Source organism: Serinus canaria, chromosome 1, assembly GCF_022539315.1.
Source record: "Serinus canaria isolate serCan28SL12 chromosome 1, serCan2020, whole genome shotgun sequence".
In the NCBI taxonomy this organism is placed as follows: Eukaryota; Metazoa; Chordata; class Aves; order Passeriformes; family Fringillidae; genus Serinus; species Serinus canaria.
In genome coordinates this window covers 28,658,847-28,684,609 of record NC_066313.1, presented here as the reverse complement: position 1 = coordinate 28,684,609, position 25,763 = coordinate 28,658,847, and the positions used below count along the sequence as shown (strand labels likewise).

General features: G+C 48.4%; 2 protein-coding genes across 4 annotated transcripts in view; one reads left to right on the top strand and one right to left on the bottom strand.

Moving 5' to 3' along the window:
• The window catches only part of RIMKLB (ribosomal modification protein rimK like family member B), a 45,570-nt gene extending 44,977 nt beyond the window's left edge, over window positions 1–593 (bottom strand). The window contains exon 1 of one of the 3 annotated variants that reach the window (XM_050972359.1): window positions 382–593. The gene's annotated coding sequence lies outside the window, so the exon portion shown is untranslated. Of the gene's footprint in view, window positions 1–174; window positions 261–381 lie in introns of those variants that run through there. The other 2 variants (XM_050972352.1, XM_050972356.1) reach the window with 2 other exon arrangements.
• A 13,366-nt stretch (window positions 594–13,959) lies between these two features.
• Window positions 13,960–25,357, top strand: MFAP5 (microfibril associated protein 5). The gene is given in 10 exon segments (XM_018908309.3): window positions 13,960–14,180; window positions 14,182–14,327; window positions 14,714–14,776; window positions 17,453–17,500; window positions 18,785–18,808; window positions 21,204–21,239; window positions 21,986–22,021; window positions 22,790–22,877; window positions 23,742–23,815; window positions 24,388–25,357. Coding segments are annotated over 10 exon segments (762 nt in total). The 5' UTR covers window positions 13,960–14,052; the 3' UTR covers window positions 24,507–25,357.
• Window positions 25,358–25,763: the final 406 nt, after the last annotated feature.

Sequence of the window (25,763 nt, the reverse complement as noted above, 5' to 3'; positions counted from 1 at the left end):
GGACGCGGCCGCCGAGCGAGCCCGCGGGGCGGCGGCCCCCACCCCGCGTTCGCAGCGCGACCGACCCGCCCGCGGAACGCGGGTCCCGGGCCGGGGGCGCGGCCCCCCGCCCCTCCCGCCCCTCTCCCCTCGCACCACGAGCGGCAGCCGCCGCCGCTCCCCTCCGCCACCCACCTGGGCGCCCCGGCGGGCGCGGCGGGGAGGCGCGGGCAGCTCGCCCCGCTCCGCGCGCGGGGGATGCAGCACAATCACCATGGGCGCAGCGCGGCGGGGCGGGACGGCTGTGAGGGGACGGTCCCAACCACCCCCCCGCCCGCCCCCTCCCCGGGCACGGAGGACCCCACCCCCGCGGGCTCGCGCCCGCTCAGCCCGACATCTCACCCGCCCCGGGCACCGCCGAGCCTGAGGGGACCCGCGGGGCGCCCACCCCCACCCCCTCCGGCACCGGGCCTGGGAAGGAGGGCGCGGGGCGACGAAGGCTCCGGGGAGACGCGCCCCTTCCTCCCCGCCGGCGGCGCGGTCCTAGAGGGAAGCGAGCGACGCGACGCGACGCTCTGCTCGTCCCCCCCCACCACCACCCCGCCTTCCCCCCTCCTCGGTGTCCCTCCTCCCCGCGGCTGAGGCGAGGAGGCCGCGGCTGTTCCCTGCACTGAGCCCCCCGCCCGCCGCCGCCTCCCGCGCTCGCTCCCGCCGCCTCACAGCGAAGCGGCGGCGGTGCCGTAACGGCCGGGCCGGGCTTGGCACGCGCGGGGCGGGCGCGGGGGAGCGCGAGGGCGGCGGCGCCGGGATGCCTCGGACCGGACCGAGCCGAACCGGACTGGACGGGCCCGAACCGGCTCGGCGCGAACCGGCTCGGCCCGAACCGGACCGGCCCGCACCGGATCGGCCCGCACCGAACTGAACTCGTGAGCTGCGGCACTACCGCTGAGATGGCTGAGGGCACTCGTGTCTAACGGCTGAGGCCTCCCACAGAATGGGTCAGGTTGGAAGGGACCACAGTGATCGTCTGGTCCAATCTGCCTGCTCCAGCCGGCCATCCCAGAGCGCATGGCACAGGATTGTGTCCACACAGTTCTCAAATATCCCCCGTGAGGGAGACTCCACAACCTTTCTGAGCAATCTGTTCCAGTGCTTGGTACCTGCTCAGCAAAGAAGTTTTTCCTCATATTCAGGTGGAACTTCCAGTTTCTGCCTATTGGCTCATGACCATCAAGCAGAGCCTAGCTCCATGCTCTTGGAATACCCCCTTTAATTGATTATAGACATTGCTAAGGTCCCCCCCTCTTCTCGAGGCTGAACAGGCCCCACTCTCTCAGCCGTTCCTTGCAAGAGAGCTGCTCTAGTCCCCCCATCATCCTCATCCTCCCACCGACCTGCTCGAGGAGCTTCATGTCTCCTTACTGAGGAACCCAGACTGGACACTGCTCTCCAGATGCAGCCTCACTAAGGCCAAGTAGAGGGGCAGGATCACATCCCATGGCCTGCTGACAAAGCTCTTCCTCATGCTCTTCTTCACACCCATTCCTCCCCTTCTCCCCCACCTGAGACCAGGCTTCGGTCCAGCTCCTACTGCCCTGGCAGACCCCAGCCCAGGTCCTGCCATGCCCACCCAGTTGCTCTGTCCGTCAGTGCAGCAAAACATACAACAGCTGTTGGGCTTGTTGCTGCTGCTGTTGGCATGTGGTGTGCAAAGCCAGACCCCTTGTACTTCGTGTGACAGGTAAAGGTGTGACAGAATCACAGAATCAATTTGGTTGGAAAAGACCTCTGAGATCACCGAGTCCAGCCTTTGACCAAACACCACCATGGCAGTAGATCATGACACTGAGTCCCACATCCAGTCTTTCCTTAAAGACCTCCAGGAGCAATGACTCCACCACCTCCCTGGGCAGATCTTTCCAATATCTCATCACACTTTCAGTGAAGAAGTTATTCCTAATGTCCATCATAAACCTCTCCTGGCACAGCTTTAGCCTATGTCCTCTCACCTTATGTCCTGTGACATGTCCCCCATGCCACACATCATACAGCATCATGTGCCTGACATACCCAGCGTGTAGCCAGGGCTGCACCATCCCTTGCTGCTGTCACTTCTCTAAAGCAATAACTGCTGGCAGCAAACAAACATGACACATCCCCTTTATCAACTGACACACCTTGTTGATCAGTTTCTGTGGCACACCTACTCAGTTTCCTCGGTACCACACCCTTTTCATTCACTATATTGTATCAGCTGTATATTTCACATTTTCCTGTGTGAACTTCTCCTTCACCCAGCTTTCAGAACCTCTAGATGCAACACCCACACTGCACACCAGGGGAACAACACGTGTGTTCCTCAATAACCTGTGTTGCATTTCCAGCTTTGCAAATATGGGATACAGCCACCGGTCATTCCCAAACACCCATCCTACCACAAATGTTCCCATTCAACCTGCTGTCTTCTACCTCTTCAGCATGTGGCAGTGCTCTCCTACCCATCTTAATTCTCTCACCCAAATGACAGTTTTGTTCATTTTTTTTCTACAAACATCTGGGTCCTACTCCCCAAACCTCACATGTGATTCAGTCAGCTCTTCTGAAAACGATTTGCTTAATGAGTATGAGGCAAGGCTGCCTCACAGATGATGTCAGAGGCCAAAATCCCTATTTAACAGACATCATCCAATGCTCTCTCTTCTGCTGTGTTACTTGCCAAGGCTTCTGGCTTCTCACGGCTGCAAGCTGGAGACCACTTCCAAATTCAAGCTCCCCTCCTTCTGACTCTGTACAACAGTATAAGGAAAAAGATACTATCACCCACTTCAAAGCCAACTTGAAAGCACAACTTGAGAGCAGGAGGCAATTGTAGGCAAGTACCAGCAGGGTAAACTAGCAATAGATAATAGATATAGATAAAGAACACCAAAATGCTAGACAGCATTTTTGTTGTTTTGACAGTAGCAAAATACTACTTTTTGTGACAGAATTACTACATTCTGAAGCCTTCTAGAACAGAGTTCCCATGTGCATGAAGTTCGCACTTTCAAAAGTTGTAACTTCAGGCTGTGAGGTGCATGAGGTTTGTTTACACAGAGAATTTGCTAACAAAGAGCTACTGTGGTATCGCTGCTCTGCTGAAGATTGTGCAACAACTGCACATTGCCAGCATGCACATGTATTTCAGAGTGATAATTGCATGCTGGTTTTAAGAGAGCATAAAGCAAAGAGGAAAGAAAAATGTCTGCATTAGGATTTATATAACTACAGTGACACACTAATAGCAGATTTTTTTTTTTATTTTATATTTCAGTAAGCAACCAAGTGGTAAGGCAGGTGCCTCTGCTGCTCAAACATGGTTAGCAGTTTGTGGAAAGAAGAGAATTGCACAGCTGGGGAATTCAGGAATGTAGATTTTTGGCCATACAAATGCATGTTTGGTTATAAGACATCTGAGAGGAAGTCATTCTACAAGTACAGGAAAAACACTCGTTATGGTAACAGTAAGATATTTGATCTCAAACCATTTGGGGTACTTCAGCTGGGTCTTACAATTATTAGTAACAATTTATTCTGCCAACTACCACTTACCTCCATAGAGCTCTCTCAGGCAAAAATGTAGCCCTGTATCCTTTCTATTACTGTTCATTGAGCTGCTGGAATTGTAGGAGTTGAGCTTTGTCACAGGTTGTATACCTTATATCTCTAGAACAATTTCCCATCATCTGGAAAATTAAGTGACTTTGGAATGAGTCATGAGAGTCTTTTGCCCTTTCTTGGAGAGGTAGAACAGAAGAAAGGGTCCATTTATTACTTAGGATGTGCCAATCTAGGATGTGACTACTGCTGCAGAAGCTTTTGAGTTCTTTTTTTAATAAAGAGTTGTCACTGCAACTGAGTTGCATGTAGATGTTATAGTTTCCAAGAATTAGGCAAGACCTTTTTTATTTTTTGTATTTTTTTCTTTTTTTTTTTTTTTATTTTTCTTTTTTTTTTAATTTTTGCCAGTGAAGGCAAGTCTCTCCTGTTATCCATAAATCTATTCTCAGGACAAAATTCTTACTATTTCATTGTGCAATAATGATATTGGACAGTGCCCCCAATGTCAGTGGTCCAGAAAGAATACCAAGCTTCATCCTTTAGGGAAGAATTATAATTGTAGTATCAACAAGGAATGGATGCCTCTGAACACTAACAAATCCTGGCACCTTTCTTTTGAGATTTTTCCCATGCACTCTGAAATGCATAATGTAAGGACTGGTCCAAAGCCTTAACGTATGCAAAATCTGATTTCACGGTTGATTCCATGAAACGTCTTTTGTCACTGAGTTCACTACAACTGCAAACCAGCTGTTTAGTCCTGAAGCCAAAACCTGCAGGATATTATCCCATTATTCACATTGTAAAGTTTCATATACTGTCTCTGGTCGGGTGTGTGACCTTGTGATGCAACAATGATGGAAAGTCCAGCCTGCAAATGCTGCTAAGCCTAATTATTTATACTCATTTTCCTGTGTGCTGACTGTGTGCTCCCCTGTGTCTTCAGTAACTACTCATTTGGTCAGCTGAGTCTCATAGCAATGTTTCTGCTTCCCGCTTGGATGACTGAATGGTAAAAAAAAAATATAAGGCAAGGTATAGGCCTGTGTTCACACATGAATGCTTGGGTTCACATGTGAACACAGATGGTCCAGTGAAGGGAAACAACTTCTGGCCTGTGTTTCAACAGGAAAATGGCCGTATCATTCTTGTTTCATACCATGACTATGCCAAGTGGTGCAAAATCATCTTTCATTTCATACAACCCCAGCTTCTCGTTGGTTCTGCTGTTGCACTAATTCCTGTTCTGAATTAACTACTGTAAGATAGAAAATGGAGAAACTACTGCTAACACAAAGGACTCCCAGCTAAGGGGATCTGCAGAAAGCTCCAGGTTTCACTGACGCAGTCCCACACCATGCCCTCCAGAATGTGGCACCCCAGCTTGCAGGTGAGTTTTGTCGCCCGTGTGCCTGACTCCATGTGGTTCGTCAAACCGAATCCACCCATGTCTCTGCATAAACACAGTCCATTGCCCTACACACACGGGCCTCCCATGCCAGAGGCGGCCCTGCTCCCTACGTACAGCTCCATGCCTTGCTGCCCGTGGCACCGAGTGCCGAGCTGCTCCTCTGCCCCCGCCTTCGGGTGGGGACCAGCCCGGTGGGGTCTGCCTGCCGCTGCTGCCGGCACGGACACACGGAGCGGCAGCAGAGGGGTCGGGGTGGTGAGGCTGCGGCTGCAGCGCGGGAGGGTCCAGCCCCAGGCTCGTCTCCGCTGCCCACCGGCACCCGAGCGCACATCCGCATCCTCCTCGCCCGTGTGCGGGCGCTGGCGGGCGGGGCGCTGCGGGCAGCGGTGGCGGCGCTGGTGGCGGCGGTGCCGAGGAGCCCAGCCCTGCCCGTGGCAGCCGGCTGGGGCCGGCGGCGGCGGCGAGGTCTCTGCGGCCGGGCTGGCTGCCAGCCCCGCCGCGCTGCCAGCGGCAGCGCGGGCCGGGCTCGGGAGCGCCCCGGGGCGGGGAGCGGCGTGGTGGCAGAGGGGCCGGGGCAGCGCGGATGATGCTGCCCGGGTAGCGCCGTTCAGGGACCTCTGAGCCCCTGCTGCGGTGGAGAGCGATCGTGGGCTGGAGGGGCGACCGGTGCCGAACACACTGGCAAGGGGAGGGCGCGACTGCCCGTTTCCTATGCCTGGCAGTGGGAAGAGAGCCAGCGGTCTACTGAGGGGGGAAATAATTATTTTGCTGTTAATACTGGGACAAAATAAGAGTGGCGTGTGCAGGTGGTGGAATAGAAGGAATGGGAACCCCCTTCTTCCCCGCATTTGAGACTAGTCTCAGGCTCAGGGTACAATCCTGACAGAAGAAAAGGGCTTCCAGGGGCATTGAAAGACCTTTCCTGACAGACAGCAAACGTTTGGGGACATAAGGGAGGAGTGCATGCATCTCATTGAATAGGTAACTTTGGAGAAGGTCAGAGGCTCCTGTTATCCTTATTCTGGGCACAGTTTGAGGACTGAGAGACACAAAGAAGCCCAGGCGGGCATAGTTGCACACAGAAACAAAGGGAAGGATGAATAGCAGCTGGTAAGTTTCAAAGACTGGTATATAACCAGCAGCTCCCAGGTCCACAAGACAGGAGTGCATTTCTCCCAAATGATTTGCAGTTCTGCTGCAGGGAAACAGAGAACTGGTACTGAGGAGCTCGACAGAAAGATGAATGTGCTTTCGATGGACACACTCATTTCAAAGGAAAACACTTTCTCTGTATCTCTCTTCTCCCAGTCCCTGTCGTCTGCCTGGCCCCTTCTCCGGCTGTTTTTCCCAGACTGCATTTTTCCTTTTCCATCTTGAGAAAGTTCCTGCCTGTCTGCCTTTGTTTCCTGCTCCTTTACCTCTTTTTGACTCCTGTTTTGCCCTTTTCTGTCTCCTTCTCCATTGTCTTTTGATGAATGCTGTTGCAGTGATGACTTTGGATTTCAGTGCCTGTTGGGAAGGATCTGATGCAACCACAGGATGGCTATATCTCGCAGGCACTTTGCTGCATTAAGTCTGATAAACATCTGCCCTCCGAGCTAAAGAGCTTCAGGCAGCAGGTTAAATGTCCTCGAGTTTATCCCAGTCGTGTTAGTGTTTTCCTCTTGTGTCCGGCAGTTCTATCGCCGGAGTTGATGAGAGCTGGCATTCTGGGGGTTTTCTTCTCTCATTCGTGGGGAGCAGCTTCTTCACTTTTCTTCACCTAACTGATGCCCCCTCTCACCGCTGGCAAGGGTGCTTACACACCCCACTCCTCTCGCCTGCCTTGTGCCGATGGAGCTGATTAGGGGGCGGGCGCCTGCATCTCCAATTCTGGTCTCCCCTCGCAGGGTCCGGCGCCATAATGGGAGCAGTGCTCAGGAGGCTCCCTGCCGTGCCAGGGGACCCTTCCCCTTCCCTTCTCCTGCGCCAGGTGCTAAGGGAGGAGGGGCACAGAGGTGCCTCGCAGGGAGGCCAAAACTAGGTCAGTGTAGCTGGAAACCGCAGCTTGTGCACTGCGATGGGGGGCGGAGAGCCAGCTGTAGCCAGAGGGGGATGAGTGGATGGCGAGGGGAGGATGAGTGGATGGCGGGAGGGGGAAGGGTCTTTCCACGAAGTTGTAGGGCGGGACAGCGTTCTCCGGGCTGCTCGCATGGCTGCCAGCACCCTCGCCCCGCTCCCCATCCTCCCCAGCCCCGCGCCACCGCCGAGCCCCTTCCCTTCCACTGCGCCTGCGAGTGGGCAGGGGAGAGGGAGAGGAAGGGAGGGACGAACGTAATGCTGGAAACGGAGAGATGGAGGAAAAATCTGGGCAATGAATGAGGAACAGATGGAGAAATGTATATTTTTTTAAAAAAGGGAGAGAGAAGAGAAGCGTGAAAGGCAACAAACAATGACAACTCATGTTTCAGCAGCACTTGCAATTGGTTCAGTGGGGAGGAGGTCATCTGCATTCCTCACAGTGCCCAGGCAAAAGGACACATCCCCCTTGCCAAAATCCACAGGGCAATGAAGCTGCTGCAGCCAGACCCTGCAAGCTCCAGCACCAGTAGCTTCGGCCGCACAGATGTACCTCGCTACTGCCCAAAGGTCATCCTGTTACCACCCTTCGGAATGCAATGAAAGCTCGTTTCAGTACAGTTTGCAGCACGCTTTGTTTGACCTTTTGAGTGTTTCTATATCAACACTGCCTCCTCTGTTACAGCTCCAAAGAAATCCAGATTGCCAGAGTTGTGTCCTTTTGTCGTTGCTGTACAACCAAAGCCTTATTTTCTCTAGCTCCGACTTTCTCTCCTCCTCCCTTTCCCTATGTCGTTTCCATTTTCCCCGCCCGTCTCCCCTGCTGCCAGTGCCAGCCTTGCCCCCACTGCCTGGTGCCTCCATCATTCCTGGGCTCACCAATCTCATCGGAGCCGGGCTGCCTGCAGAAACGCACGCTCTCCCAGCCATGCCCTCCCCATCCTCGTTTTCCAATCCCCCTTTCGTCTCTCCTCATCAGCCCCGTTACATCCTTCCTATCCTGACGCTGGCAGCGAGTCTCCTCCCTTCTTCCCTCCCTCTCTCCTTCCCTTCCTTCCTCATCCCTCCCCCTCCTCTCCCTGCAGTGCTTCCCAGCCCTCGCTGCAGTGCAATCCATCACTCCCAGCAAGGTCCTCACACCAGGGGAGGGGGACGCCTGGCTCCCTGTGAGGCAAGGGTGGGTGGGCAGCGAGTGCAACTATCTCCTCCTTTGCTAGGAAGTGAGAAAAGCTCACAGAATACAGACCCTTCTGGAATTGAGACCTCCCATCTGCTTCCAGCTATTTTATTTATTCCTTTACTTATTTAGTCTCTTTGTTTTCAAAGAAAAATATGTTTCTGCCAACATTCCAGTGAGGGCGACTGAAAGGAAACCAAGGAGACAGAGAGAACGCCAGAGTCAGAAAAGCTTAGTTCGGATAGAAAAACCGGGACACAACACTTGGAGAGGGAAAAGGAGAGATAAGGGAGAAAGAAAAGACACGCACAAGAAAAGAAACGACACACGCCTCCAGCCCCTAAAAGTACAAGAAACCTCACACTACCCTCCCGACTCAGCCCTCCCCTCCCCCTCCCCTCCCCCCTCCCCCCTCCACCTACCCCGACCCCTCCCACTCCTCCGCCCGCCCTCCCTCCCTCCCTCATCCAGCCCTCCCTCCCGCCCTCCCTCCCTACCCTACCTCCCAGCCCTCCCTCCCTCCCTCCCCCTCACCTCCCACCCTCCCCCTCCCTCCCGCCCTACCCCCGTCCCTCCCGCCCTCCCGCCCTCCCTCCCTCCCTCCCGCCCTCCTCCTCGGACTCCACTCCCCACTCGTGTGTGCCCACCCGATTACATGTCCGGACAACACGAAAATGTAGCCCAAAACCACCCCCAGCAATTAAATTGGAGAGAAACCTGAGGTGGCAGACATGGCAAGAAAACTCAAGGGTAAATAGTTGAAGGTTTTTTCATAAGAAGATGCATATCAGGGCAGCTGCATTAATGGACAGAGGCAAGAAATTATTAGAATAGTACCAAAGTAGATTTTTCAGTTACCAGTGTTGCCCTTTTACAGGCATGTTGTGAAGGTGCTGTTGATGTTGATATATAGAATGGTCTATATTTGTTGCTGTTTTCATCTGTTTGAAGCTGAGGTGAGCTAAAGCAGTGCAGGCCTTTTACATGTACACATTTCACATCAGGACAGATTTTCATCAACATTGCTTGCCTTGACATCAGTCTGCCATTGAATAGAATAGTGACTACACCTGGGGAAGGTCACAGGAAAATTCAGGTGACCTGGCTGCAGTACCTATAGGAAACCCAGTGAATTATATCAATGTGGTTGCAGTAATGCCCAAAATCTTTGTTCAGATTCCTGTAATGTCAACTGTAGAATAAAATATAAATGAATATTTAAGTCAGACTTTACAGTCCCTATGAAGGTATAGGAAATGGAGGGATGCCAACCTGAAAGTGGTGCTTCCTAATTTCCCCACAATGTAAACCCTCATCAATCTGTCTGCTAACATATATCATTTGCATTTCTTCCACTCAGTACAACTTGTTCTTCTTTCTTAAATCCTTTCAGAAGCAGGGTGAATACTGTCAATGCTGACACAGAGAGCTTCAACAGTTTGAATATTTTGGATGCGGCCAGTTTTAAAAAAGGCTTTGACATCAGATCTTTCAGAAACATTGCAGAATTTAAAGCAAATGGCTTTTAAAGTTGACAGCTTTGCCCCCTTCACCAATGATGTTTAAAAGCTTACAGGGTATGCTATTTTTAAATATAATTAATATCATTTTGCTGGCTTTGGACTGTTAAGGTAGACAAAACCACTAAAATCTGTTCCACCACAGAGGACTACTAAAATATACTAAAATGGTATAAGAGGCTGGACTTTAAGTAAGACAGATACTGTATTGTTTGAAAAGCTCAGCTGTGACTTGATCTGTGCCAGAGCAGCTCTGTGAACCTGTCTGTGTTGGTGTGAGACACAGCTCTACTTCCCAGCAGTGACTTCTTCAGCCAGATCTGGTTACTGCTCCAGGGCATGATTGCTGTGCTGCAACAGGAGGATTAATCCTGCTGGATTTGCTCCAGAGTTTGTGATGTCCAGAAGAGATGGGAGAAGCAGGGGGAGAATCCATCATGTCTTTGCTGGTGTTTTACATGTGTCTGCAGCCTCATCTGTATATAAAATTGGACCAGTTGAATTAAATATGGTGTTTCTATGTGCTCTAGAGTCTGTATGGACACACATAACTGAGCCTTCAGGAGGGGTTTATATGTTTTTAAGCTTAAAGTGTTATGCATCCCCTGAGAGAACAGTTTTGGAAAAAGTTCCCTGAGAAAAGCCATATTTGAGCTCAGCTCCTTGGAGAAAGGAGAGGGTGGAAGAACAGGTGAAACAGCCAGGAGGAATCGACCCTGAGACAGTACAAAAGATCAGACAGAAAGGACATCTGTGATAGCAAGAACTACAGAAAGAGCAGAGAAGGAAACCCCAAAGCACCACCAATGAAGAAGGAAGGCCCTGACAACTCACCATAACCACCTTGGCCATGAGAAGCCTGAAGCACAGGGCCAAATCACTGAGCAAAGAGCAAAGAACTCACTGATTTCCTCTTCTTGTGCCCAGTTCTTCACAATGCTGAACAGATTTGAAGGAGCTGAGCCAGTATTAATTAGAGTTTCATGGACTACCTTAGTGTATTTTGCAAGACTGCCTGCCCTCTAAGCACTGCCTTGTTGATTTGGAAATAAAGGGGTGAAGAATTCCTTATTTTTGTAGATGGGACAACAGAAAACATGACTATGAGTAAAATAGAGACAAATTGTGTGTATAGGCTCCTGTACTTGGCAGTGTTCACTTTTCTACAATGTGATGAAGATGTGAAGCTCCCAAAATTGGGAATAGATGGATCTGCCCTTTACCTCATGTCCCTTCCCACTGATGACCTCAGCAACACCAGTGGAGCAACTGCAGGATGGTGTCAGACCTCAGGTACTAAAGGAGCCCATCAGCAGTGGGGTGCCAAGAAAATTCCTTTCAGCCCCAATTCACATGACTACTAGAGCTGCATTATTGACATGATGCATTCACAGATCTCACAGCAGTTCATTAATTTCTTATCACTTGCATGTAACTTAATGCCCTGTTACCATGAGGATATGTGAGGGCCAGGGAAACAAAGAGGAGAAGTAAAAGTCTCTGAGACCTTTGCCAACAGCATGCCCCAGGATCACTTAAACTGTCTGTTCAGATGCAGTAGTCTACAGTCCTGGTGAAATGCACCAGGAGATTTTAATTTCCAGGAAGGCTGATTTTGTATCTCATCCAAAATATGCTACCATCTCTACAGCATCCCAGATAAACATAATGGAATCAGTACAACTGGAAAGGAAGATAAGGTTTTGCTGAATCACTGTTGCTGCATCTGATCTTAGGTAAACACCTACAGGCACTGGGGTCAGCACTTGAGGGAATATATGTATGGAAGTGTTTCCTCTATGAGTCACCCACGCCATTTACTGTGGCAAACAGTTCTTTTTTGAACAATTCTTCCCACCATACTGTGGCACTGATACCTTTTAAACTTTTAGAAGAAAGAGTGCTTTACCTTGAGTCATCAGCTGTAGATGTCCCCCAAGGTACACTGTGATGTAGGTCAGCAGCATGCAAAGCAGAAAACAGCAACATTACTGAGAAGAGAACGTGCAGAAGTATGTGAAGTATTCGTCTCTCCCAGCCATGAAGGGCATCCAGCAACTTTTGCCAATGTCATGAGTCAAGGAGTGGGGGGGAGGAAATCAAGATAATTTTCTATCACAAAAAACCAAGCTGAACAGTTGCTAATCCAACAGGCAGAAAAAGAGGAGAGCTAAGAGGAGATGCTTCATACCGGATGAAGGCCTGCAGATGCAGCACCACATCTCTTAGAGAATGGGTTTGGACTGCCAGAAGGGGCGGTCGCCTGCCGGAGTGCTGTGGCTCCCTCCGGTGTCCACCGCGAGCAAGAGCAGCAGAACACCTCCAGCTATTTCTCTGCTGCTCGTCTGGTATGTAAAATACTGAACTGCTTCCAGCCAGCAATTCCATCACCAGCAGCATCGCTCCCATCCGCACCAAGCTCTCCAAATGGAGGGGTTTTGCTAGCACAAGGGATCTACCCCCACCAAGCAGCTGAGGGAGAGGGTCTTCCAGTTTCAGAGAAAAATGTAAAGCTCAAAAGCAACCAGCAGAAACCTCACCCAGTACTGGCTGTGGATCCTGTGCTCTGTGGGAAATGGTGGTGCATCAACACATTGGTAGACGAAAACATTTGGCATCAATGAAAATTTCCAAATAAATATGTTGAAAACTCACCAGGCCTTCAGGATGTTTTAGTTAGCCTCTTAAGCAGTAACAGCTCAAATGACAACACAGAGGCACGGAGAAAAACAAAAGCCAAACCAAGGTGTGTGGAAAATTGTCCAAACATACTGCTATGTGGACTTCCAGAAAAAGCCAAGGATCCAAGAGGATTCCTCAAACTCGTGTGTGGCTATAACTTCCATCATATCCTTCTTGAGCATTTCCAATGGACTCAGTTTTAGCCAGTCCCTGAAAGTGGGAATGGTGGTGTCATGCTCCAGTGAAAGAGAGGAATAATGTTTAGGTTCAGAAGGCTGCCCTGGTGACCAGGGAAATGCTTAGTTTCCCCAGCCCCTCTGCACCTCTTCTGGTATGGTCCACCACTTGGCAGGGTCCTCCCAAGACTCCTGCATCCTCCAGGAATCTTGGGAGGACCACAAATAAGAAGGAACAGTCGTTTTCCTCTTGAGCACTGCCAAAAACAATGTTCAGCCACTCTCAGGTAAGAAGAGGTGGCTTCACTTATGTCTTGTGTGGGCAACATGGGTCTGGCATGGCAAGGAGGACATAGTGAACATTTCCTTAGTAACTGTATAAGGCATTGGAGGATTTTATTTTCAGTTTAAAATTAGTTGAGAACAAACGGGGTTACCAAGCTACCAGGATGAGTCTTAGGAGACAGAGTTTCCCTTTATGTCTTTCATTGCTGTATGAGGTAGGGAGTTAGGGTCATTTTCCAGCCTTCTCCTTGGCTCCAGGACTGAGATTGTGTCTTGAACCTCATCCAGTGCCTCCTCAAACCCAGCAGAGTTTTTATAGAAGCAGTAAAGGGAAAAGAAGGCAGTGAAAGCAACAGGAGGAGGTCAGATCCAGGGGCTGTTGGAGGAAGAGTTAGGGGAGGCTGCCTAATCCAGTCTTGTGGGATTGTGGGACTTGTGGGGCTTTCACCTCTGTCAGTCATAAAATGCACCGTGCTTGAAGGCACATGGGAGTCAGGAGGGTGGCAGTGAAGGTCAGGTCTCATTCATCGTATTCCTTCTCAATTTGTGTCTCTCTCATCCTCCTACTTTTTAATATTTTTTCCTTTTTTTTTTTTTTTTTTAATTGCCTGCCTTTCTCAGGCCAGAACAACTGCGGCGCTGCAGAACGGGCCCCTTGGCCGGTACCTGTTCCCATTCCTTGTGCTCCTTGTGCTCCCTGCCCGCTACGAGCCTGTTCCAGTGGGAAGCCCAGTCCCTCTATCCCGCCGGCAAGCGCCAGCGATGCAGCAGGGTGATGTCACCGCTGTCGCTGCCCGCCGATGCCCTCCTGCCAGCCCGCCGGCCCTGGCCCCGCCACCGGCCCCGCTCGGTGCCGCAGGGCGGAGAGCCGCGGGCAGCAGCCGGGCGCGTCCTGCGGGAGAACGGGATGCGGGCTCCGCTGTGTCCCTGTGCCACAGGCAGCCAGGGAAACGGGGAAGGGGACCGGAGCGCTGGGGTGGGGACTGGCGGCAGCTGAGACGGGAAACGTGGCTAGAGGTAGCGGCCTGAGGAGAAGCCGGGCTGCGTAGAAGGGTAGGACGAAACGGGACACCAGTGTGCAACGCAGACCCAGGAATCCATCCCTGGTGCTGGGCCATCCTGGGGGAATGGGAGGAGCCCCTTCGGAGGACAATAAACTCTGGAATGAGGGTGTGGGCTGCTGCTCTTCGCTCCCCCCCTCATTCCACATGCATGATGATACCATATCCCTCCATCTCGCTGGCTTCTTGGTTTTTTTTTTCTTTTTTTTCTTTTTTTTTTTTTTCCTCTTTTCCCAGAATTGTATTTTGAAGACAACCAAAAGGAGAACGTGTTCTGGGTGTGGCTGCATGTGATTTACCCAATAGCTAAAGTGGGGGGGCGCCGAAGGGGAAAAACAGAGCGTCTGCTGCTGAAGGGAGTGGAAGCTGAGGGCTGCAGTAAGTGATGGGGACTCTGTTTTTTGATTAGTGCTCCTCGAAATAGCTGGAAAGTAGAAGAGAATGGAGGAAGAGAACGTGGGGGAAACTTTCCGTTGCATGCTGAGGGTGTGTGTGGAGCAGGGCTTAGCCATCCAAATGGGAAAAGAGATGGGGACTGGAGAAAGGAGGTGCAAAAGAGGAACAAAGCAGGTGGTGTCATAAATTCAATCCAGAATGTTTCAGAAATACCTGGGAAACTGGCCACATAAGAAGGGAGACAGGAGGGAGGCTGGGAAGACCAAATGGTCTTGAGAGGAAAATGGGTACAACAAGCAAAGTTTCTGAGGTGTAGGGGAGGGTATACCAGTTCCTCTCTGAGCTTTCCTCTGATCTCTACTCCACAGGGATGAAGACCTCTGGAACCTGTATACTGTTTTGTGTCTTAACACTCTTCTTGTCTGCAGCTGGTGAGTCCTTATGTCCAGGGGAAGGATTTCTTCCCCATCTGGGCCCCATGGATTTTCCTACACAGAATAATGTGCAATGATCTAAGGACAAAGACAAAGATAAGTAGAGGGGTAGAGAAGGGGGAAGGATGGAACAGGAAAGGCAAGGTGGATGTAGGATTGTAAGGAGAAAATTAGGAACTGGAAACAGTTTCCCATCTGTGACACTCTCCAGTAAGTACTGGGAGTCACAAGAGACAGAGGTCCACAGCTTCTACTGCAGGTATGTTATAGTAAGCAAAACATCCAGATCAAGATGAGAAAGAGGGTGTGCTTTGTGCTTACTGCTGTACCACCTGTGTATGCATGATCTGCAGGGCATTTCCCAGTGCTCTGCAGAATTTGTTCTGTTACAGTTGTGACATGTTTGCTGTCACTAGCAGTTCCTGCTGGAATGACATCATTCCAAGCCACTCAGCTGCTGGGAGGTTTTGTAGTATTTGTACAGCTGTTTAGAGAAACCTCACCTCTGTAGTTCAGACCATTTTCTGCTTTTAGTGGTGGTGGTTATTGTTATTATGTTTTGTGTCTCCATTACTTTGTTTGCTTGGAGATACTTTGGCAAAAATTTAGATTTTTTTTTTTTTTAAAAAAAGCACAACAACACCAACAAAAAAGAATAAAACAAGAGGGTAGCATCAGACATTATAGTCAGAAGACTCAGGTCAGATAGTGAAAGGTTAATTTCAGTGAATGGACAAAACTTTGTCCAGGAAGGACTGTGTGTATCACTTTCAAACTAGGTTATTCTAATACCCTCCTTGATCCTCCCCTCATGCTGAAACCCAATTCTGCTCCAAAGAGCACTTTTTCTTTTAAAGGTGTACAATAAACAATGTCATGTTTATGACTGTGAAGCAGGGAGGTGAGGCACCCAAGAGATGAGCTTATAGGTGAACTACAATTTGTAACAGGAAAAAAAAAAAAAGGTCATGGTTTTTATTGTACATGAAGGAAGCCTGAAAGGAATTTTTCTTACTTTTGAGTATTTTGTTTTAGCACTTCTCGTTGGGTTTGTTTGTTTTAACTTGGAAAATAACAGAAATCACCAGCTGATCTCTCGTTGTTTCTTTTGGGTAAGCTACAGATTTGGTGAGTTAAGGTTGCATTTCTAGATTTCAAGGATGAATTTACTGAAGCTTGGATAAGAAAGTCCAGTTGTTCATAAGGTTTGTTTATTGGGTACCATAGTCATTATAAATTGAAGTGATTGATGGTAGGATAAGAAAATCACCCTTTTTGTGTCCTTACCTCTATACAGAGATTTCACTTCACTTAGGTCCTTTTGTTTTAGAATTGGACTGGTTTTCTATTCAACCCCTAGGGGAAAACAAGATTTGTAATAGCTGACTTTTCAAGGTTAGAAAAGGGGGAGGAGCCACCCTGTCTTTTCTACACATCTCTTCAAATCCAGCACTGCTGGCTTCTGCAATGGTTTCAGGATTTTCATCCTTCCTTTTGCATCAGTAACAAATGAGAAAGTGCTCAACACCGTTTTCTTCCCTACTTGTTACAATTAAGAGATTACCCAGAACAGGGGAAGTTTTGGGCTGTATTAAATTGTGTACTGAAGTTATTATGCATGTCTGGCCCTCCCTGGGTTAATCGCCAGCAGCTGGCAGCTGGGTGGGGAACAGAATATCAGGGTCAAGCAACTCCTGTAATGCTGTAGAGCGGGATTATGTAGGGGTCCCAAGAGACTCTCTGTGGCCTGCAACTAACTGCCCTTGGAATGTGGAAGAACTATGACAAAAACTCCAGACCTGATAGTTTTTACCCACACAGTGCTCCCATTAAGAGCAGAAAGCTGCAGGCTGAGGTCGCAGGACGTAGCAGGATGTACTGATTTTTGGGCTGGTCATGCACACATCCCTGCAGTGCCCCAGATCACTGGCTTTTTCCTGCCAACTCCTTCCTTCATCCCACCCCAGTTATGCAGACATTTCCCTCATCTGTGGCTAGCAGGAAATATTTTCCAATTCCTGGCTGCTCTAAGGAAGCTGCTCTGTCACTCTTTATATTTAAACAAACAAACAGTCTAGCCCAGTTTCAATTCCTTCCATGTAACATGCACAGCCAAGCCTTCATCATTCCCCTTCTCCAGTTCACCCAGAGGCTGAGAGGGGAAAGATTATCTGCTCTGTGCTCCATACCCAGGCTGGATGATTTGCCTAAGGAGCTGCAAAACCTGCAATCTGCTTTTTACTGTACCAATGACTCAATCTGTGCCCCCAAGTGAATAATTTCCATGACTCAGTTTCCTCTTTTATAAAATAGAGATAGGGATTTTGCTCAGCCTCCAGAGCAGGGAGGCCACATCGATATTTTTTTTCAAAATGCATCAAAAGAGATTTCAGGAGGTGAAGTCTGGTAAATCTGGAGGCAATTACTAACTTGTCCCTGTGCCTAGCCATTGCCCCTGGTGGAAGCAGCAGGGACAGGATCAGGACCCGCTGTATCCACGAGCCTTTCAACAGCAAATGCAGTCAGCAGTGGAGGCTGAGGCTGAGTAGAGAGCATTGCTCCCTTCAGCAGAGGGCAGTGGTGTCTCCTGGATAGAATAACATTAACATTTCACAAAGCCTGCAGACCAAAAAAATCTGTCGTTAGTCACGCCCCTCTCTTCTTCTCTTGCAGACTGGTTTCCATGGATGGTCAATGGGCAAGAACCAGAAAGTGCAACTGGTAAGTATTACAGGCATGTTGATGTGCTGAAGATTGCTCATGTGACCCAGTTGTCCTGTGGAGTTACAGCCTGTTTGTGTTCTCTGTTTCTTTGTCTCTGACATTGTGAGCTTACCTTGCAGTGAAGATTAAACAGGTTCTCCAAGACTACCTGCTAAGTGTTACGTGCTCTTTACAAATAATTCTCTAGTGCAGGGGTCCTGAACACTTAGCTGAAGGGTACAAAGTAATGTTCACAGTCAAGGGTTGTAGGAGGTCCACAAAAGCTGGGATGTCTTCACCACGAGATGCTTGGGGAGCTCTACTGCTGCTCAGAAAAATCCTAAGGAGAATGGTGCACAAATGGCATGGTGCTTTAGTAGTGAGGCAATCGAGAAAGGATATGGATTGATCTTCTCACTGGCTGTGTTGTTGGGAGTGAATTGATTTATCCCTCTGGACCTTAATCCATTTTTGCCACATGGTAAGATAAAATGAATGTACATTTTCATCATGCTTCAGCACCCAAAAGGACCACAAGGGCTTCCCTTTTCTTCAAACCTGAAGCCCCTGGCTAAACCTGCAGCCATCTCCCAGCTATGATCCTATGACATGAAACAGCTGCAGTTTCCCAGAAAACTATTCAGAAGCCAGCCCAAAACACGTCCTCCAAGCATCCTTTCCTTAATTCTTTACCTCTCTACCACTACCTCTACTACTACCTCTCTACCAGCTTTGCCATCAATTGCTTTTCAAAGAAACTCATCCACTGATTAATTAATCTGCAGTTAAAGCTAGGTTTTGGAGTTGCCTCCCTCCTTCTCTGCCATGGGTGCCCTCAGCTGTCTGTCCTAGTATTTTGAAGTTTATAATGAATTTCCATTCTCAGAAGGAGGTCAGGTTCTCTGTTCCTGAGTAGATGTAGATTGTTATGGGGATTAAACTGATTAGGAAGGAGGTTTTGACTGTGTGGCAAGACCCCTCAACACCTTCATTTCAGAAGTCTTTCTTTGCCAACAAGATGCCAACAGCAGCTGGATCTGAGAAGTCAAGATATGCCTCCAAAATACACCAAGGGTTGATACAACATGTGCACTAAGAAATCCAGTCCCAGACCAGCCACCAGAAAGGGGAGTGGATATGGGTGGGTTGGGGGTACTGTGTTTGATTATGTGTTTGCTGGGTTGGATCCCACTGTCTCATGAGCCTGTGATGGCAGGAGAGGCAATTCAAGCTGGCTCTGGCTGGCTGTGTAAGGGACCATAAAGTAAAGAAAAGCCTTTTCAAGGACATTCTCTTTTCCAGGTGGAGTTACCCCTGACAGCTCTGGTAAGCACCAGTCTCTTGGCATCTTCATGATTCTTTTTCCCTTTTCACCACTGCTGCCTAGACAGTCACAGAAATTACCCATTATGCCCAGAAACTCCTGACTTCTGATGCGTGGCAGCGTTCTTCCAGCACTTACGGCTGTCTGGGAGTCCTTCTCATGCTCCACGCAGGGAAATGAATTTAGGGTGACTTAATGGTCTGTTCTCCAAGGAAATGCCAATCTCACTTCATGTACCAGGGCTCCCTGAAGATGTTTCCACTGCAGAAAGCCATGAAATTTAAAGCTCACACATCCTTGGCTTCCAGAGAAGGTGGCAGGAACAAACAGACTAAATGATGAGGGTGAGAAATTGGACAGATTCAAACGGGGACACAGGCTGTGTGTGTGCTTGTCTGCTGACTGGTAGCAGATGTGCTTCAGTTCTCAGGAAACAGAAGTGCCAAAAATCCCCTGAAAGTAGTAGAACAAACCCTGAGCATTGTTGGAGTGGGGAAGTGGAAATTTTGTTCTTTCAGTACTCTCTGCCCCACCGTGCCTGTGTCACAGGGGGGCAGCAAAATGTCTGTGAAGGGAAGGGTAGACAGAGGACTGGGAAGATATGCACTTAGAGCCCACAGTGCATGTCCTTAGACAGTGGAGATGGCCCCAGGAGGAGGACACAGAACTGATGGGAGTGTAGTCAATTCCAACAATGGGCAATGGAGGAAAAGAGAGGCTCAAGAAGGAGCCTCCCCACTTTTTCCAGCCCCACTCTGAGTTCAAATCTGTCACCACTGGCCTTGGGGATGGTTTCTCTCTCTGCTGGAGAAGTCTCTCAAATACATTTCTCTGAGGGTGGTGAAGACTAGGCAGGGCAGGGAGAGGGAGAACACATGTGGTCAATGCTATGGGTCAGAGAGAGGCAGCTATTCATGGCTGTTTCTGGGGAGTGGGCTCTGAATGTATGGGAACTCATCTGAGAGTTGTCTAGAACATCAGCTCCACAGTTTGTCCTCTGCCCTGACTCTGCTCATCAGCTTGCTGCAGTACTTGTTTTGAGTCAGACTGCCATGAGACTGAGTCAAGAGGCCAGCTGGAAATGTAATTAGGATAATTGAAAACTGCAGATGAGTCGAGGGGCCAGCTAGGAATATAATTAAGACAGTAAAAGACTACATATTTTGGTTAAGATCTTAAATAAGTTAAAGAGTTAAGTTAGAAATGAGGCTAGCAAGAATCATGAACTCTAGTTAAAGTGTGTCAAAGATATCCAAAACTAAAGCTAGGAGTGACAGGAGATAGATAGATAGATAGATAGATAGATAGATAGATAGATAGATAGATAGATAGATAGATCGATAGATATGATAGATATGATAGATAGATAGATCGATAGATAGATAGATGATAGATAGATAGATAGATAGATAGATAGATAGATAGAGTAATAGATAGATAGATAGATAGCTAGATAGATAGATAGCAGAACCATAAAATAACTGCCTCTAAGATAATCGAACAAGAGAAGCTTTGGACTGTGACCAGCAGGTGAAAAAGTCCTGTCAACTGGACATAGATGAACAGTTCACCGTGAGGAAGATGACTTTCTTCCTTCCATATGCCCACTCCCTTATTTCAAAATCCCACTGACCCAATTAAGAGGATACAATTGCCCAGCCATAAAGATATTCAGCTAATTAAAATATGAAGTAGGTAGGTCATGATTATGTTTTAGGCATCCACAGAAACCATGTGAATATATATAACCTTTCTTAGATAAATAGAGAGCAGGAGTCAGGGACTCCTCCTTGCACATGCCTTTAGAAATTATTCCACATGCAATAAATACCCTTCTTTTCTACTTTAATTAATTGAAGAGTGGTTTGTCCATGCTTCAAGACAACACTGAAGAGGAAAGTGGAAGCACAATGTTGTGTCTACAAAGATGTATGATCTTTGTGGTTGGGATGAGGTGAAAGCAGCTGTGTTCGGCATATGAGGCCTGACAGTCTGTAGGAAGGTAGATAGGACTGTGTCCAGGCCAAACTGGTGGTGACTGACCTATATCTAAATGTTAAAAGATTAAAAGTGAAGCCTTTACAGCAAACTTGGGGCTGTACAGCTTCAAAATGCTTACTATTGGGGGATCAAGCAAAACTCTTCACAACGGATGTGCCACTGGGACCCATCTTGCTCTGCAGCATTCTATCAGCTCTAGCACACCCAGCATATTTGCAGGGAAAGCCTGCATGTACTCTGACAAGTCAGATAATAGCAACACCATGATCAGCATTGTCTATGAACCAGATGTGAGATAGCTGCTAGTCAGGACTGGTAAGCCATCAGCAAAACACTGGCAGGACGGAAAAGACTGTAAACTCAAATTAAGATCTTCCAGTACATCTCTTTTTCCAGGTGCAGCTGCCACACCACCTGCGCTTCTTCCTCCTGGTGAGTTTATTCTTTTTGCAGCCACATGTTGTGGATCCTCCTTCCCTCTCCTCACACAGTCCCTTACATACCTGGAATCCTGCCTTCTCTGACTGCCTCTAAGCCCCACATTCAAAAGATTCAATCTCTTTAACACACATGTTTTGTCTTCTGGCTAACACTATGGCACCTGAGCAGAAGTCCTCTGTAATTGCTCAAAAGAACTGGCATCTGGCAGTCAGTTCTCTGAATCCCTTTCCAGTTTGTTACTGGGTAAATTATAAAATGTTTGCTGTGGTACAGATGGGTTACTTTATCAGAGAGAGTAACAAACCAACCTCTTTTTGACCCCTTGTCATGGACATTAAAAAGCCAGCGGTGTTGGGATGCTGTTTTTTAAAGGTAGGTTCCTTATGAAGGCAGTTACAAAGTCCTTCACCTCTTGACTTGATAAAGGGTAATTACAGCAGCTAGAGAAATTTACCTTTTAAGTCAGAATGTCCTTACACTGTAATTTTGAACAGTAGTGGTAATGCTTATGGGAAAGCTTAGGCAAATTTTTAGCATTGTTGACTGCATAGCTGGCACTAGACTCACACTGGATTTGTACTTTATGGTTTCATATCAGTAACAATGCAATCTTTTTCCACATTAGAAGATACAATGGAAGGCTCTTGAAAGAGTTTTCCAGATATTTGTTTTGATTAAGCTGATTTCTAGGAAGGAATCATGGTAACTAACTAACTTTGCTACCCTCTGTCTTCCAGTTCAGTCTGACAGCGAAGCGACAACGGCTTCATCAGGTGTGTTTTAAGTTTGCTGCCTGCACCCTCTCCCAGACTCACTTTCACCCACCCTGTTAGCTCTCCAGAGAGGTTCTGGCTGGGCACACAGCTCTGTCTCCTGGAAAATTGCTTTAAATTGTTCCTTGAGTTAGAAGTACTGGAGAATGATGGTAGTGGAAGCTGAAGCCTTCTCCTGGATGGCATGCCTGGGTAGGGAAGAGCTGGCAGATCAGCAGACCAGATATGATGGATCAATATTGTGTCAGTGTCAGTGGCCAAGACCTGGCATTTCAGAAGGACATGCCAAATAATCCATAGTAGTGGATAGTAGTAGAAGAATAGTAGTAGAAAATCCATTGTAGTTAGTTACAGGGTTGATTGTCCAGAAAACTAGGAACTAGATTTGTGTCCTGAAATGTGATAATTGCACATCTATTAGAAACCCATGTCTTAAATATGCAACAAAAATTTACATTTTGTTTATATGTGTCTGTCCCCTTTACAACAAGTGTCTTCTGTATTCTGGGTGTCCAGTGGGCTTGGTTTACATTTCACTCAACTTTCCCTTCCTTTTGTCTTGCAAAGCAAGGGGATCAGAAATGGCTGCACTATCTTCCTCTTCTTTAAACCAGCCCCATCTCTCACATGAGAGTGACAGTAGAGGCTGGGGTCCTTCCCTAGAAGCCTGGAGGACTGTACCTAGTGATGAGGTTATATGTGTGCCTGAATGAGTGCACCTGGCCATGATGCTGGGCTGCACCTCTGTGTTTGTGTGTGTGTTCCCAGACTGCCGTGAGGAGAAGTTCCCTTGCACGCGCCTGTACTCTGTTCACAAGCCAGTAAAGCAGTGTATCAGCTACCTCTGTGTTACAAGGTAAGAAACCAGCAGTCCCTAAGAAAAGCACTAGAAACTGCCCAGAAACAGTTCAGTAACTGTTCCTTTTGAAGACTAGAGATTTTCTCTGGGAACCTGTTGGTGAGATGAAGCCTATCCCCAGAGCATTCTTTTACGGTAATTATTTAAAACAGCACAATGGCTGCAGTCTGTGCAGCACTAAGGAGCTGCAATGTGCCCTATATTGTAATCCATATTTAAGGTATTTGGTCATTTATTGGGCCATGACAATGATCAGAGGTATGGAGCACATCTCCAGACAGCCTCAGAGAGCTGGGATTATTCAGCTTGGAGAAGAGAAGGCTCCAGGGAGAACTCATTGCAGCCTGCAGTACCTAAAGGGGGCTTATTAAACAGTGGGAGAGCAACATTTTACACAGGCAAATAATGATAAAACATGGGGGAATGGTTTTAACTGAAAGAAGAGAGATTTAGATTTGTTGTCAGGAAGAAATTCTTTACTCAGAGGTGGTGACGTGCCACTGGCACAGATTGCCCAGGGAAGTTGTCAATGCCCCATCTTTGGAAGTGTTCAAGGCAAGGTCCAGTGTGGGGCCTTGAGCAACCTGATCCAGTGGGTGACATTCCTGCCCAAGGAAGTGAGTTTGGAACTAGGTGATCTTCAAGGTCCCTTCCAACCCAAGCCTTTCTATGATTCTAAGATTTCATTAAGTCCTTACAAAGATTCCTTTGCTATTGAGCAACCTTATTCTTGGCTAAGAAATAACAAAAAAAAATAGGATTTGCCTGCTCACTAGTGGATATACATGTTTATTCCCTGTTCCCCTTCTTTGTTTATTTGTGTCCCTGTGCCTTCTGCTGGTGATCCCGGTGATGCTGCAGTGTGCGTCGCATGTATGTAATAAACAAGGAGGTGTGCACTCGCATTATCTGCAAGGAGAATGAGGTCATGCAAGGTGAGTGGTATCACAGGGCAGCTGCAGCCGTCTGATAGAGTCTCCAAGCTAACTAGCTGGCTTAGACCCTGATCCACATGCAATAGCTTCCCTGGACTTTGAAAGAGTTCTGATGCAATGCAGCCTTGGACATAATACACATGCCATGATTAAAAAAAACTGGGAAGTAGATATTGTGCTACTAAAATATATGATAGCTCTCTATTCCTCGAGCTTGAACATGGTCTAGTAGTCCCAGACACACCCTTACTCAAAGTTGTAGTCCTTTGAGGTTCAAGAGTAAATCTCAGTATTTCTATTCATGAATAGAAGCAGGATCCAGTCTAGATTTTTTATGCAATCTTTGTTGCAGCAAAATACAAGTGGTTTTAACATGTAATGTACATGCATAAAGCCAGAAGGAAATTCATAGAAGCCTAAGGACTTGCTTTGCTTACCTCATGTATATGAGGATTGAGCAGTTTAAACAGTCTCTGATGCAGTAAAGGATGTACCTCTAACTATTCTGCTGGTGAAGAACTTGAAGGAAGCTTTGATTATCTGTCAACCTGTGTGTGTGTGCTTGTCTTCAGATGAGATCTGTCGCCAGCTGGCTGGCCTTCCTCCTCGACGTCTCCGCCGGTCCGGGCAGCCCCTGCCTCTCCCTTGCAGGCAGCTCCTGGAGCAGCAGCACAGGCCTGATGCTCTGTGAGCTACCAACAGTAGGAGAGGAAAAGGAAGAGAGAGAAGAGAAGGCATCATCCACTACCTACAGTCCAAGACAGTGCTTCTTGCTTGTGATTCCCTCATTATTTCCTTGCTTCTATGCCTTCTTCTACATCCTCTTCTTCAGGTGCTGCAGGGCACAGAGTACCCTCTCTGCCAATCTGTCATGGTAGCTGTTGTCATCTTTATAATCTATTACTGATGATAGGGGACTCTCCCCTCTTTTCTCTCACACTCTGCCTGGCAGGCTGTGAGCAGCTCATTTCCCAGAGGTCCTTATAAATGTGCTGCACCTTCTGTTGCTTTGCCCCTGGAAAGAGCCAGAAATGGGGACAGGATGAAGTCCTCCCCAATGGTTCAGATGTCCTAAGCTACATCTCATCTCACCTTCATGCCCTAGGCCTCCTGCCCTAGATTTCTTGCCTGGCATCAGCATGAACTCAGATGTGGTTGGTCAGCCTGAGCCTCTCTGATTCTCCTGAGCCACTGAGTTTGTTGTGTGATAGCACATTCCCCTCCTTGTGTCTGCTGGCCTCAGGGAAGTGACAGAACTGGGAGATGAGCTGTCCTGATCCCAAAGCACCCCTCACTGGGTAGCAACAGATCATTTATAACTACCTCTGGGAAGTTTTTGTCTCAAGCCCATTGCCTCCCTCAAACACATCTCCTACCAAAAGAAAAAAATCTGGATTTAGTATGGCATTATATTTTTCTCAAAAAGATTATGTTGGATCAGACTGCTGCCTCTCCTCTCCTCTCCTCAATCCCTCTCCTCTCCTCTCCTCTCCTCTCCTCTCCTCTCCTCTCCTCTCCTCTCCTCTCCTCTCCTCTCCTCTCCTCTCCCTCTCCTCTCCTCTCCTCTCCTCTCCTCTCCTCTCACTCTCCTCTCCTCTCCTCTCCTCTCCTCTCCTCTCCTCTCCTCCCTCCTCTCCTCTTCCTCTCCTCTCCTCTCCTGTTGCTCCTCTCCTCGTCCTCTCCTTCCTCACTCGCTCTCCTCCCTCCTCGTCCTCTCCTCTCGCGTCGTCGCTTCTCCTCTCCATACTCCTCTCCTCTCCTCTCCTCTCCTCTCGATCGTGACCTACCGTCGCTCCGTCTACTCCTCTCCTCGATCCGCTCCTCTCCGATCGATCCTCGTGAGCTCCAAGTCCTGCTCCTCTCGGTGGCCGTCCTCCTCGTCCTCTCCTCTCCTACTCCTCATCGCTCTCTCTCAGCTCCTCCTCTTCTCGTCCTCTATCCTCTGCCT